The sequence below is a fragment of the Trametes versicolor genome (genome assembly GCF_000271585.1).
Source record: "Trametes versicolor FP-101664 SS1 unplaced genomic scaffold TRAVEscaffold_10, whole genome shotgun sequence".
Lineage (NCBI taxonomy): Eukaryota > Fungi > Basidiomycota > Agaricomycetes > Polyporales > Polyporaceae > Trametes > Trametes versicolor.
Genome location: NW_007360330.1, coordinates 2,402,263 through 2,415,363, shown reverse-complemented (window position 1 = coordinate 2,415,363; position 13,101 = coordinate 2,402,263). Strand labels below are relative to the sequence as shown.

The 13,101-nt window shown below is 56.2% G+C and overlaps 5 protein-coding genes across 5 annotated transcripts; 2 read left to right on the top strand and 3 right to left on the bottom strand.

Moving 5' to 3' along the window:
• Nucleotides 1-46: 46 nt before the first annotated feature.
• Nucleotides 47-455, bottom strand: TRAVEDRAFT_51486 (uncharacterized protein; the record flags this gene model as incomplete). The annotated part of the gene is made up of 2 exons (XM_008043892.1): nucleotides 47-223; nucleotides 276-455. The coding sequence occupies 2 exons, from the start codon at nucleotides 453-455 to the stop codon at nucleotides 47-49; spliced, it is 357 nt and encodes a 118-aa protein (XP_008042083.1).
• A 1,544-nt stretch (nucleotides 456-1,999) lies between these two features.
• TRAVEDRAFT_51485 (uncharacterized protein) lies at nucleotides 2,000-2,479 on the top strand (the record flags this gene model as incomplete). Its single annotated transcript, XM_008043891.1, has 1 exon — nucleotides 2,000-2,479. One exon carries the CDS (start codon nucleotides 2,000-2,002, stop codon nucleotides 2,477-2,479), a length of 480 nt encoding a protein of 159 aa, XP_008042082.1.
• Nucleotides 2,480-5,121: 2,642 nt separating this feature from the next.
• Nucleotides 5,122-6,575, bottom strand: TRAVEDRAFT_74190 (uncharacterized protein; the record flags this gene model as incomplete). Its single annotated transcript, XM_008044292.1, has 9 exons — nucleotides 5,122-5,367; nucleotides 5,423-5,437; nucleotides 5,494-5,576; nucleotides 5,630-5,734; nucleotides 5,794-5,922; nucleotides 5,985-6,063; nucleotides 6,119-6,277; nucleotides 6,331-6,446; nucleotides 6,503-6,575. The coding sequence occupies 9 exons, from the start codon at nucleotides 6,573-6,575 to the stop codon at nucleotides 5,122-5,124; spliced, it is 1,005 nt and encodes a 334-aa protein (XP_008042483.1).
• Nucleotides 6,576-7,602: 1,027 nt separating this feature from the next.
• TRAVEDRAFT_51483 (cytochrome P450) lies at nucleotides 7,603-9,966 on the bottom strand (the record flags this gene model as incomplete). Its single annotated transcript, XM_008043890.1, has 14 exons — nucleotides 7,603-7,751; nucleotides 7,809-7,837; nucleotides 7,895-7,927; nucleotides 7,983-8,216; nucleotides 8,282-8,311; nucleotides 8,369-8,578; nucleotides 8,633-8,702; nucleotides 8,752-9,002; nucleotides 9,056-9,225; nucleotides 9,278-9,375; nucleotides 9,436-9,479; nucleotides 9,536-9,627; nucleotides 9,684-9,781; nucleotides 9,837-9,966. The coding sequence occupies 14 exons, from the start codon at nucleotides 9,964-9,966 to the stop codon at nucleotides 7,603-7,605; spliced, it is 1,638 nt and encodes a 545-aa protein (XP_008042081.1).
• A 1,036-nt stretch (nucleotides 9,967-11,002) lies between these two features.
• On the top strand, nucleotides 11,003-13,049 carry TRAVEDRAFT_51482 (acetyl-CoA synthetase-like protein; the record flags this gene model as incomplete). The annotated part of the gene is made up of 8 exons (XM_008043889.1): nucleotides 11,003-11,223; nucleotides 11,274-11,782; nucleotides 11,840-12,108; nucleotides 12,158-12,182; nucleotides 12,233-12,527; nucleotides 12,587-12,842; nucleotides 12,907-12,923; nucleotides 12,989-13,049. 8 exons carry the CDS (start codon nucleotides 11,003-11,005, stop codon nucleotides 13,047-13,049), a joined length of 1,653 nt encoding a protein of 550 aa, XP_008042080.1.
• Between the last annotated feature and the right edge of the window lie 52 nt (nucleotides 13,050-13,101).

Here is a 13,101-nt window from a genome sequence, read left to right as displayed (position 1 = left end):
GGGCCTCACCGGCAAAGCGCAGACGTCTTCTCCGGTCGGACGCCGTTCAGACCAAGCAGATGTTGTTCGGCGAGCAGATGAACGATCGAATGTTCGTGCCCGTGTTCACGTTCTGGCACCCGCCGTTCTGGTTTGTGAACGAGAACTGCCGGCCCCTGGCGCCCGCGGGGCAGTTCGCATCCTGGAACGCCGTTACGCAGTGGTTGCCTGACCCGCCGTCGACCTGTTCCATTCAATATCAGCATTCGGCGAGGAAACGCAACGGAGAGACGTACGCGGAAGGAGTGGCGGTCGTCGAACTGGTGGCACGAGCCGTCGCAGGGGACGTTCAGCCCGGCGGCGCCGTTGCAGGTGCTGCCACTGAAGGCGGTGATCCCGGCGTTGGCTGCTTGGGGGAAGAGCGCAAGCACGAGTGCAGAAGTGAGGTACGCGACAGTGGCAGTGGAGAAGCGCATTGTTGTGTACTTGGGTGTGGCGTGTGCGTGTAAGAGAAGGCCGTTGAGGGTCGACTGGTCGGTCTCTGCCCGCTAGGTTTTGCTGTATATATACTAAAATGTAGCCCAGGTACATGGTACTGAAGGCCTCGAGACAGGCTTGTCCATCATTTTTGGGGAAGCAAAAGTCCCCCGTGGACATGGCCGTTCGTCTTGGCAGGGGAGAGTCCGACGCATTGATGCGCCCCAAGTTGACGAACGGCCACAGGCGGCGAGGACCGTGACCCTCCATCGCAGCAAGACGAGGCTCTGTGAATGAAAATGACGATGAGCCAAGTTCAGGAACAGGTTCAAATGTTAATGAATCTCCTACCCCCTCTCACGTGTCGGTGATGTCGGTGCTGTGCTGTATGGGTTGCTCTCTCCACCTCATCGCACATGCCGGCGGCGTTGATGCTCTAGCCTTACTTCGGAAGGTATTCGGGAGGTCTGCCTGTTTTCTTGTTGTCTTTAGCCATGGAAAGTAAGGCCGGCGGTGTGCGAGCCTGACTCCTCCCGCCGCTGAACGAGCTACCAAGGTTGGTCCTCAGCTCGCACGATATCGACAGTGTCTTACTCACATCGTGAGGCCTGCTTTCATGCCTATACCTCAGTGCAAATATCCTATCTAAATTCTGTATAGTAAACTTCTCATCCAAGTGTTGAGCTCTTGGTGATAAACATCGCTTACAACTTACTCGGGTGGCTCGGGCAAATCACCCCGCTATGCGTACCTTGACTCGCGTACCTGCTTGCAGTGCTCGCCATGTACCTTTCAATTAACCCACACAAAGGTCGCCGCCACGCCTGGGCGTGAAAGTCTAACCATGAAGGCGACGCGGGAGAGCTATCGGATTGATCGCAGATGTGATGATCCTGTCGGCCTGGGGAGGTCTCTGAGGTCTCAACGGTCAAAAATAATATTAGCAAAGTCAGTCAGAGTGAAGACCCTGTCTGGCCCAATAAGCATATACTCACAAAAGAGTACAAGGGCACATGAGGCCGACAGGCGTGAAGGTTGTCGTTCAAACGATGGTGGTCACTGTCAAGTTCGGTGGCGGCGTTTGCGACTTGGCCATCGCGCACGAGCGCCCATGGTCATGTTGGCGCCAAATTCTGCTAGCGCTCGTGCGCCATCTCTCTCTTTCCTACGACGACGTCGGCTATCGTCCCTACCATAGGCGAGAATCAGCGGTATAGAGCAAAACTCAAAAAGTCGAATGTGAATGCAATGTCTCTTTGGAGGTGAGCCGAAGGAGGCGACACGATGAACTCGACGGTCTTCTTCCGGGGTTCTGTCACTGCTGGCATGTGCTGGATCTCTCTACCTCTGAGCGTACGGCGGCGTTAGTTGTACGTGAGTAGTGATTTTTTCAGAACATATAGTGGCAATATGCACTAATAGACACTCCTAGACATTTTTGAAACGCATGTCTGCTCTCTAATCGGGCGTGGTCTATACAATATAGTCTGGCGTCGGTATCCCGTGTCCATTGCTGAGATATACAGCAATGTGTCAGTGCCGCATGAGGCTGACTCGCAAGGCCCTGAGCCCTCCGACCACCGACGAGCAAGTACTACCTAAAGTGGATCCCGGCGACGAGCTCAGGCTCGATCGCGACGTTCTCGCCTATATCAACCCACCTTCCCCCTCCTCGCTTTCCTTACCTACCTTTCCCCCACACCACACCCACCGCACTCCCCACCCCCCACTTTCCACCCCGTTCACTATGTTCTCTTCTTTCACTCTGTTCTCCGCCAAGTCCTCTGCGCGCCGGTCGCCCATTGTGACGAAGCTCGACAAGTCCTCGATTTCTTTCCCTCGCCCCTATGACTGGCCCGAGTTCGTCCCTGCTACGCCCGTGCCCCAGCCCGCCCTGCCCCGTGTGGAGATCGACTATGCCCCCGCCTTCGGTTACCAGTCCCTGGGGTGCAAGCTTCTTTCTCTCGAGGACGCGCAGGGGCATGTGGAGATTGTTCAGCGTTCGATCCGTCCCCGTGTTTGAGTTTGTTGTTGTCCGTTTCTCTTCTCAGTCTCCCTGTCTCGTTCTCGCTGGATTCCTGGACCTCAACCTCAATTCCGACGCGCGCTGAAGACCTCCGAGGACCGGGACGATGGACGGCACCCTTGGCCGAGACCAGGGACACGGTGAGGCTGACGGCTGCGGTGGGGCATCTGAGGGATCGGGGAGTCATGACCCTATTGAACTCGTTGTCTTTTCCAAGGCTCGACGCCCGTTTGGTTTCGGAAGATCCACCGTTTTTGTTCGTTGCTACTATTCCTTTCCCCACAGGTCTCTCTTTCCGCAACCCGAAGACGACGAGGACGACGACCGACCCGACCGACACTCAGGACCGAGGACCGGGGACCGAGGACCGAGGAGCATGCTGGCTAGGGCTTGGATGACCCCGTGATGCCGGCGTAAGTGTAACCTTGCTCTTTGTCTCTCCGTGTCGTGTCTTCTCCTGGCCGATGTTCTGCTTGTTCTGTGTTTTCGTCGCCTCGGTGCTCTGCTTGTCTCGTGTTTCCTCCTGTTCACTTCTCGGTTTTTCTTCTGCTTTCTCGGCCTTCGTCCTGGTCTCCTTCCTTCCTCTTCTCCTGGCTTGTTTCGGCTTTCTTCCCTCCTTCGTTTCGGTTCCTCGCCTTCGCTCTCCCTCTTCGTCCCGCTTTCTTTCCCTCTCTCTCATTCAAGCTCGGTCTCTGGTTCTCTGCTCTCTTTCTTTCCATGCTTCTCTCGTTCTGTTCTCTTTCTCCTTTCTCTCTGACTCGGCTCGCTTCGGACTTGCTCGCTTCTCGCTTCATCTCTGTTTCGTTCCTTTCTGCGATTCGGCTTTCTGTGTTGGCGTTTGGGGTGCGGTGGCGGCGGCTGGGGATCACTCCAGTATTGGGAGATGGCGCCCTCTCTCCTGTGCTGTTGCCTCCGGTCGTCACCTCCGTCGGAGCGGGGGAGGGAGTCGACGGGCCCCTTCCCTCGCACAAGTCCGAGAAGTGAGTACCATCCTCTGCGTTCTTCACCGTCAGGATAGCGCTGACCTCTTCGCGTACACATATTTATACATTCCAGACGATGTAGCCACTGTCCGGGACATTTCTGCCGTATCGTGACTTTACGTATCAGGTGCATATTCTCTGGGCGCGCTCAAGGTGTGCAAGGCGAGTAGAGAAGCATTGGGGGTTTAGGCCAGACCCCTTCTGCTTCTCTCCTCGCCATGCACATATTGTGTTCGTCTCTTTCTCTCGCATCATCAACGTTTAATTTCACGCTGATGTCTTTTTGGATATTCTTCCATACAAGGGCTTGCGCGGCGATCACGCTCGCTCCCGCCTGCTTCTCTCCCCAAACGTGTCTCTCATTATACAACCAGGTATGGAGTCATCTTACACGCTCCGTATCACACCTTACTCACCTACACATTCATAAGCCTATAGATTCTATCGTGTTCAATACATTGGGCCTGGATGGGGACTTGTTGGTATGGTGCAGCGGCGCGGCGGGAAGCAAGAGGAAGAGGCCTGGCCTTCTCTTCCTCATGTTTCTCTTCGCTTCGCTGCAGGTGAGTAACATATTCGTCATATTGTGTACCCGCTTTCCCTGGAAGTACACAGCCGCCTTGTTCATTCAGCCAGGCGGTTCATCGTACTGGGAACCGGAGTTTTCGCTGATCATAAGGGGACCCGCCGGCGACGGGCGCCTATCAAGGGTGCTGCGTACTTCGTCGAAATTTCGCGGAGAGGTCTTGTAGCTGTGGGCAGTTTATTAGAAATATATCCAGCTACAATGGGCCTTGTGAGATGCCGCGTCTTGTTACAGATTCATGCCCTGGAACACTGGCACTCCTCAGGCGTGCGAAGTTTGCTACGTTGGGCCGACGACGCCGTCCAGAGTCACGGGCATCTTCGGGTTTCAGGATGCAGATTTTAGAACGCGGTGCAGCGCGCACGGTGTTCTGTCAGAACGTGACTGACAGAGAACAACGCTGCACTGGACTCCGATAAGGTACAATGACCCGCCTGTCCCTACAGTGTCCAATTCCACAGCAGAAGCTCGCCCCGCAAGCCTCGCCACAGGTACATAGCAAAACGTTCTCGCGCGGTCTCCGAGCATATTTATCTCTCCGGACTGCAGCTCAATCGCGCCGGTTGGAAAGGGAGACGTCATGTAGTTCCAGCCCCACTGCACCTGATGACAATGCTGCGCGCCGTATCTTAATTGAACGCCGTGCCACTGGGCTGGGGCACCGGAAGCGGGATAGGCTATAGCTTCATCACAGATGCATCATCTCCGGAGGCATTGTGGCACCGTCGTGGCGTCCGGGGTCTTCGTGGTGCACCCACGAGTAGAGCGGACGTCTCTTCTGTTCGCAACAACACGGTCGCGCTGTCGACAGATGCTCCATACAGTGATAGATGCAGAAGACCATGCGTCTTCCTCTTCTCCTCGCGATTCGCAACGTAGTGTGATTTACGCCAAGCACAGCTCAGAACCAGAAGCGTACGAGCAACAACCATTCCCTGGTATTGATCAGACCTAAAACGCGATGGAATACACAGGTTTCCGACTACCCCTACACCCAGATAGTACAACCATACAAGCAAGTTAGACATACATAATTGCGGCGCACGCGCCCCTCAGTGCACCGCCGGCGGTCATACTATCGAGTCCTTGTCCTGGGTGGTATAAACATCCCGCGTAGCATCCGAGAAGGTGCGCTGGCCAGGCGAGCGGCCGTCCGTGTCTACTACACGTTCGAGGTCGATTTCGACGCCAATGGTGAGCGGTGGCCGGGTGCTCCTGCTGCCGCGAAAGCGGATGGTGGTGCCGGAGGCGTACGTCGTCCCGTTGTTCTCCGTGTTCTGCTTAGTGCTGACGATGAGCATAGAGAAGACGTAGGCCTGCGAAGAGACGGTCAGTATACGGTATTCACTGTAGGTGCGTGGTAAGGCATACTCCGACAGGGGGAAGCTGTAAGAGGACTGTTAGTTATGGATAAATTTATTGAGGGCTACGAAGTGACGTACCGGGTCAAGGAACACGAAAAAGTAGTTGGTTCCGACGCCGTTAGTGATGATGAGGATGAGTAGGTGTGCGCAATAGAAACCAGCTACAGAGCCCTTCAGCCGTGTACAAGCCCGCAGCCAGATCATTGAGACGTACCAGACTCGATGATAATCTCGAGCAACCTGCTCGTTGCAGAGCGCTCCCCGTTGTACTCTTTGCTGACCTTGGACTGGATGCTATAGATCTTATAGCAGATCATGCCTGACGCAGGCTAAGTCAGCCGAAGGTGGCACTCGAGCTGTGTCCGAGAAGGCACTTACTAGAGCATAGGATGTTGAGAACGAATGTGATGATAAAGAAGTAACGAATGCGGACGGAGACGGCGGCGAGAATGGGAATTGTCCCGGGTCCGGTTTGCGCCAGAGTCCAGACGGCCCAGATGCCCACGGCTGTTCCGACGAAACGGCCCCTCAGTCTGCATGTTCGCGCCCCCGGGCAGTAAAGTACGCACCGGTGCCCCCCATCAACAGCCCAAGCGGTACAAGAACGACGTAGTAGTTCATGTTCCACACAATGAATGCCCGGTACACCTGCACACAATGAATATCTATCGTAATCATACGCAAGGCAACTTCAGCGACTTACAATGATGGCGTCGGAGATGATAGCCACAACGATGTTCATGGCGTTCTTCAACAAGGACAACGTCGAGGAGGGGTCTGCGTAGACGGCAGCGGGGTTCGGCCGCTCTGTGCCGGTGACTGCATACCCCTGGTATGTCCGGACAATGGCCACCACGAAATCCTACGGCGAGTTGAGGACGGGACAGAATCAGAGTCAGATATCGCAGTACTCACGAGCACAGTAGCTGCGAAGATGAAAAAGCAGGCCGCGGGAAGCCAGGGCGACAAGCCATTACGAAGCTTCTTCACCAGGATCGCCACGCAGTGCGGCAGGTAGACGAAGTACGCTCCTATAGCATGCAACACAATGAGCAAGGGTCCAATGCACAGTGAGGATGGTGCGTACCGGTGGCGAGCAACTGCAGCCACAAGCCTATGAGGTGGGCATTGATCTGGCTGATGTCTCCCTGGATGGCCATGTCCGCGGTTGTCTGAGAGGATCCCGAACACGACGACGGCGGGGCGCGTCGAGGTTATATCGGCATTGCATAGCAGAAGAGAAGTGGACATTGCGTCTGTGATGCCGGTCGTGAGAGTAACGTCGCCGAAGATGTCTACTGTAAGACGCTGACATTCAATGGCAGATTCTAGTGGAAACGATCCCGTACATCAGATAGAACGAGCAGCGTGAGTGCGGAGGCATTGCAGAAGCGGGAACGACTTGCCTCATGGGACACGCTCCCAGGCCCGGCTTAGACCGGCTCCCGGGGCTACTTAGCAAGCTGTGCAGAGGTCACCTTTGTGGCGATATGCATTGCACGCCCAGACCACATGGGTGGAGCACAGCAACAGGTGATGAACGTTTCACTGCGCCGCGCGAGCGCCGGGTCGGACATCTGTCTAGTGCGAGCCAGATGGGCGCGAGATCTCGAATGTCTTGTTGGCGCCTCGTATCTAGGTTCACCGGACGTACGTACCCGCCCGAAAGATGCGGCGACCTTTGACCTGGGTCCTGCGAGTTACAATTGGTTCATCAGAACCCTGAAAGATGGCGGGAGGGATGCGCGGGGAGTGCGCGCGGGCAGAGGACTTCGATTGATGAGCATGGGTGAACGCTGGATACGATACGCTAGGATGATCCGGGGAATGGTCAAGAGGAGGAGCACGGGTTGGCAGCTGCTTCGGCAATTACGACACTTACCGTATCCGGCATAGTCAATGCGGACCCCGGCTGTTCCTGACTGGTTTCTCGACAAGTGAGCAACGGCGCCCGAGTCCGATATACTGCAGAGATAGCGCCACCTCGGGCCTGCTCAGCGGTCCAACATACAAACTATAATGAAAAACAGTTCAGACAGATTACTGCTACCACTTTCGGCATGGTGCACGGATGTCCGGACATCGTCGCAAACTGTAGGAATTTATCACCGTGAGCATGTTTTTCTAATAACGGCCGATGTACTGCCCGACCAGGCGTTACATACCCGCAAGCGAAAGAAACCAGGATCACAAGGAGGTCATCAGAATGGGCATCTCTGGCTTCGTTGTCTTTGATCCTTTGACTGACGGCGACGCGATCCCACTCATCTTCCAAACGATCTCCTTCTCAGAGGGGTAAAGCTCGAATGCGAGCAGCAGGTGTGCGAGGACAACGCCTAGGATGAAATTAGCTTCGGGACCAGAAGGCGGGACACACCATCGCCGACACTCACGTATCTCGGCGAGCGCGAAGTTGTACCCGCTGCAAAACAAACATGACTTAGGTCTTCCCTGAGTAAGGCACGCGGAAAACGCTCACATGCAAGATCGCGGCCCAGCAACGAATGTCATCCTAGAGAAGAGTTAGGATGAGGCATCTCCGTCGGTGGTAAGAATAGAAAACGTACGTGTGCGCAAAGACGCTCGGGATGTGTGCCTCGACGACGCTCTCCGGCAGCGGTCCCAGCCAGCGCTCTGGCCTCCATTGGGACGCATCCGCGCCCCAGATGGCAGGGTCACGGTTCACGCCGAAGATGTTGAGCCACACAGTCGTACCTGCAGGGACGACAAGCTCATGCAGCGGTTGGCCATCTGTGCCTTGGACAGGACTGCTTAGCGGGAGGACCGTGTCCTGCTCTGCGCTGCGGATTGTACCGAAAATATGGCATCAGCGTAACGAAGGTAATGTACGGCACCGAGAACGTACACCCGGCTGGCCATATAGAATCCCGGGTACCTGAAGTATCCCTGCGCGTTAGAAGACTCTCTTCTCAGGATCGGACCATCTACTTACATTCTGACGGTTTCGCGGATGACAGCACCCATGTACGGCAGCCCGGCGTAAGCCTCAAAGTCGAGGTCTCGCAAAGCCCGTCCCACCCCGGCAGTTGCTTCGGTAAGTTCCTGTCTGAGCCGTGCCTGTACCGCGGGGTGGAGAGCGAGCTGGTGTATGAGCCTGACAAGGGTTGAGGAGGTGGTATCCGTCGCTTGCAAAAGCAACAATCTACAAATCGGAATGAGAGATCAACACATTTACTCGAGAGACATGACCACATACGACATCTGTCCAACGAGGTCCTCTTCGGAGGACGATGAAACGTCTCCGGGGGACTTCGCGTTATGTTGCACTGGCGATGGTTTAGCCCTACTTGGTCCCATGGAGAGATGAGAACGTACTGAGGATACTGATGACATCTCTACCCTCGCCCAGATCCTGCACGGCTGCCTTGTCGGCCTTCCGATGAATTTCTTTCTTCTGTTGCAGAATCTGCCGCGCGGTGGAATTCACACTATCCGAGATGGAACGCATGCGCTGCAGCGGGGCGTATGGTATCACCTCCGCCCCGTATCTCAACCACTTGCGGGGAAAGAAGCGCTTGAGAAAAGGGAGCAGCGGGCGCCATGTGTGCAACTGAACCACGGTCGGGCTGCAAATCAGGATCAGCTCGTGCGGAGAAGTGATGGAAACCAGAACGCCTACCCGAACTCCTTTAGGGCGCGGCTGTAATCCGTCCCGTGCTTCTCAAGAGGTCCAAAGGAATAGCCTAGGGCTGCACGGCCCACGCATTCGAGCGAAAAGCGGCTCAAGAATTCGGCGATCTCGACCTCGCTTCGCGGAGCAGCCACTTGGCGTCGCAGAACGTCCACGAGCTGCGGGAGAAGATGAGCTAGAGCCTCGGGCGGCCATGCACGGAGATCTGACCTCTTGCCCCACGCGGTTGAACGTGGGGATCATGTCGCGAATGTATCTGACCGAAAATACCGGACTCAATTGCTTGCGTTGCTCGGAGTGTGCGCGACCTATGGACCGGTGACTGGTATCAACACGGGTAGCGTTATTTGTCTGTCCACTGTACCTACCCGTGACCGCAGTCAGGCCAGGCCCGAACACGGTGTTACCAGTGCTGGAGAGGGTAAGAGCATTCAGTAGCTGCGCCAAAGCACACCGGCGTTGACTGACTGAATTCGCCATGCGGGCAGATCGAAAGCATCGCGATATTTCCCGAATATCGTAGCAAGAGCTAAAGGGTCTGATATGGCTAACTCGACCTCCTGTTAATGGACGTTAGTGAATCCGAAATCTACTCCAATGCTAGTACACTCCTTACACCCAGGAAGCCAGGAAGCCGAATGGCACCGCGGTATGACGTGAGGGTCTGCTCCCGAAACGGGATGGAAAAGGGGCCGTGCAACTTCTTTGCTACACCTGAGAGGAGCAGGTGAGATTCTTCATGTGAACTCCGTAAAAATGAAATACTAACCGGACCATATTGATAGCGAGGCAGGACCTGGGACGTTGCGGAGTTGGAGCTGCTTTACTCGCCTCCACAGCTGAGGCCATAAGATCACCAAGACTACCGCTGAAACGCAGAAAGAGACTGCAAAGAACATTATGATGTTCTGGTCGAGATGCGGTAGAGGACGAGAATGCTGCTTCCGGCCGTCCAAGTTAGTTGATGGTGTGGAAGCAGCGGCGAGAATCCGCTCAGATCAGGTTTTGTCGCGGGCATTGGTTCAATCCCCGCACTGCTCTTGACAGATCAGCCATCGCAGAAGCCTGCATTGCATCATACGTGGAAACCTCGGCCCAACGGCCTAAGGCACATAGGCGTCGGACGCGCGGCAAGATATCGAACACGAACGCCCGCCGCCTGTGCGATGTCCGCGCGGCGCATCGTCGTAGAAGAATGATGCATTTCAGGAAGCTCTCATGCAGCATTTGTCTTGATAGCTAAAACATAAGAAATGATGTCGGCGAGCTGCGCTAGGCTGCGCTCGTACCCCATGACGATGTTCTCACCTTTGTTGCGTGCTGAGCGCTGAGCTTCTGATGACTGGGCGCTTCTTGTGATAAAACTTGATAGTTCAACTGGGCTTTCTCAAGCGTTATAGCAGCCGCACGGGGTTACGGAAGCGTCGGAAAGAGTGAGATGGCTCTGGTCGAATTGTAACTGGAGTTCATGGCCGCGATGCAAAGAGAGAGAACGTACGGAGGCGCGAGCGGGCTTCCGAACTTGCACGAATACCGGCATCTCCCGGTGCAGGGCCGCATTTGGCAGGTACGCATACTTACGTGGCGGTGAAATCCTGCGACCTGTCTTTCGTCTCAGCTCTACCTTCCTGTCGCACGGAGCGGCAGACGGTGTCCGAATGGCCAATTCACCAAAGCCGTACACAGAAAGAGGTGAGCGGTGGTGGATTGGGCGCTTTGATCTCTCGATAAGCCTGCATCACGCGGTTTCGCAGCGAGCCTTCGAAATGATCCCAAGTTCGGGTCGGAGCGGCAGGCCCCCAGATGCAGGAAGATTATCCCTGATTACGACCGCCCTTCGCTGCTGAAGATCCGTAAGAGCTGCTAAAGTGGGCTCTACCAAGTACTGACCTCGTTTCACTCTGCCTTGCACAGTACGCGTCTTAGTTGAACACAATGTCTGAGAAGAGCGTCGAAAACCACTACCTGTCTCTCTTACTGCCGGCTTTCCGCGAGCATGCTGACAAGCCGGTTTTTCGCCCCTACATTGGGAAAGTGGATGCATGGGACACCGTCACGTACCGCGGCCTAGAGCAGCGGCTCGTTGTGGCGCAGGCCCACTGGAAAAAGGCGCTCGCTACCCTGCAGCTCAAGACACTCGATATCGTGGGGTTCTGGTCAGTCTATCCGTACCCGAGAAAAATCATCGTCATACTGAGGCGTTCAGGCTCACTGGCCGTAAGGTCACGGACCTAGTCAACACCATCGCCATCTCCTCGCTGGGATACACGCCCCAGTTCTTCAGCGGCTACTTCAGTGGCTTCTCCGTTGTCATCGAGCTCCTCGTGAAGAGTGGCGGCAAGGCGATCATCATCGACAAGTCCTTCCAACCTCAGGTCTCCGAGTACGGCACTGTTCCCGTTCCAAGCTTTGACGCCCTCGAGGACGCAGAGCTGCTCGCCGCCATTTCGGCCGCCGAGGGACCCAATGCCTTGCAATTTGCCGTGGATTCGGAGGCGGCTATCGGACTCGATGACTACGCAGCGCTCTTCCACTCCTCAGGTACGACCGGAGGCATGCCAAAGATCATTCCAAACACCTACAAGATGATCCGCGCGGTCATCCTGTACAAACACTCGGGCGCGCAGGACCCAGACAAGGAGTTCCTTGCGAACGGTGGTGGCCAGACTGTCGCGAACACGCTAGGCAGCCTCGCCCACATCGCCTCCTTCCACAGTACGTACTTTCCTTTGCTGATACGTTCCCTACTCACGAAAACTCAACTCGCTACAGCGTTCCTCGGGGCAATCCACACCGGCGCGTGCCTGGCCCAGTCATCGTCCATGGCTGTATCCCCTCAGGAGTTCCTCGGTCTCGTGCAGGTCTGCGGCCTTACGCGTCTCATCCTGTACGCGACGTTCCTGTCCGAAATCATTCGTGCGGCCAAGAAGGACGAGACCATCCGCGATGGGCTCAAGGGCCTGCGCCAGATCTTCCACACCGGCGTCGCGCTCAACAAGGAGGACGAGGCGTGGGCGTACGAGAACGGCCTCCGGATGATCGTGCGCCCATTCCTCAACTCACCTGTTTTATTTTCTAATGTTTCTGTAGACCTCCTACTCGACGACCGAGACCGGTGAGACCGAATGGTCGTATACCATTGCCCGAGTACTAACGTTTATACAGCCCCGCTCCTGCGCTCCCGCGTTGGCCTCGACCCCTCTGCGCGCCTGCTGCGTCCCGTGCGTGGCGCGAACCCGGCCTTCCTCCCCTACAAAGACAAGGACAGTGGGTCCACCGATGCCGACCTGTACGAGGTCGTCGTCCCAGCCGACGCCGATGACTGCCCGCCACCCTCGCTCGTCGCTGCAGACGGCTTCTACCACTCGAACGACATCTTCGAGAAAGTCGAGGACGGATGGGTCTACCGCGGCCGCGCAGGTGACTGGATCAAGGTCCTCGGGGGGTTCGTCGACACCAAGTGCGTCTCCTCCCCTAGTGCTCCGCGGCAGAGGCTGTGAATGCTGACGGTCCATATAGGAGCATCGAGGACAACGTGCGCAAGACCTGCGAAGGGCTCGTGCACGACACCGTCGTCATTGGCAGCGGCCGCACTGCGCCCGTGCTCGTCGTCGAGAGCACCGAGAGCGCGCTCGACGTCCCCGCGCAGGCCGTCCTCGTGCACACCATCATCGAGCGCACGGCCGAGTTCAACAAGCGCGCGTTCGCGCACGAGCGCATCGAGGACCCCAAGCGCATTCTGGTCGTGGATCGCGGGACGCTCCCGCGCACCAAGGTACGTCGCTATTGCACCCGTGCTCTCCGCGCATGTCCGACGCAGTGCTGATGCGGGATTGCAGGAAAAGGGCAATGTCCGGTATGTACTTCCAGGCACCCGGAGCTCCGTGATGAAGGTTACTGACCTCGGTGGTATTCCTACAGCCGCGGTGCTACGGAGGAGCTCCTGGCAACGGAACTCGATGCCGCTCTCGCGGATGCTTGAGCGTGCAAGTTGTGATGGTTTGGGGTTATGGAAATATTTGATATCTGTATCT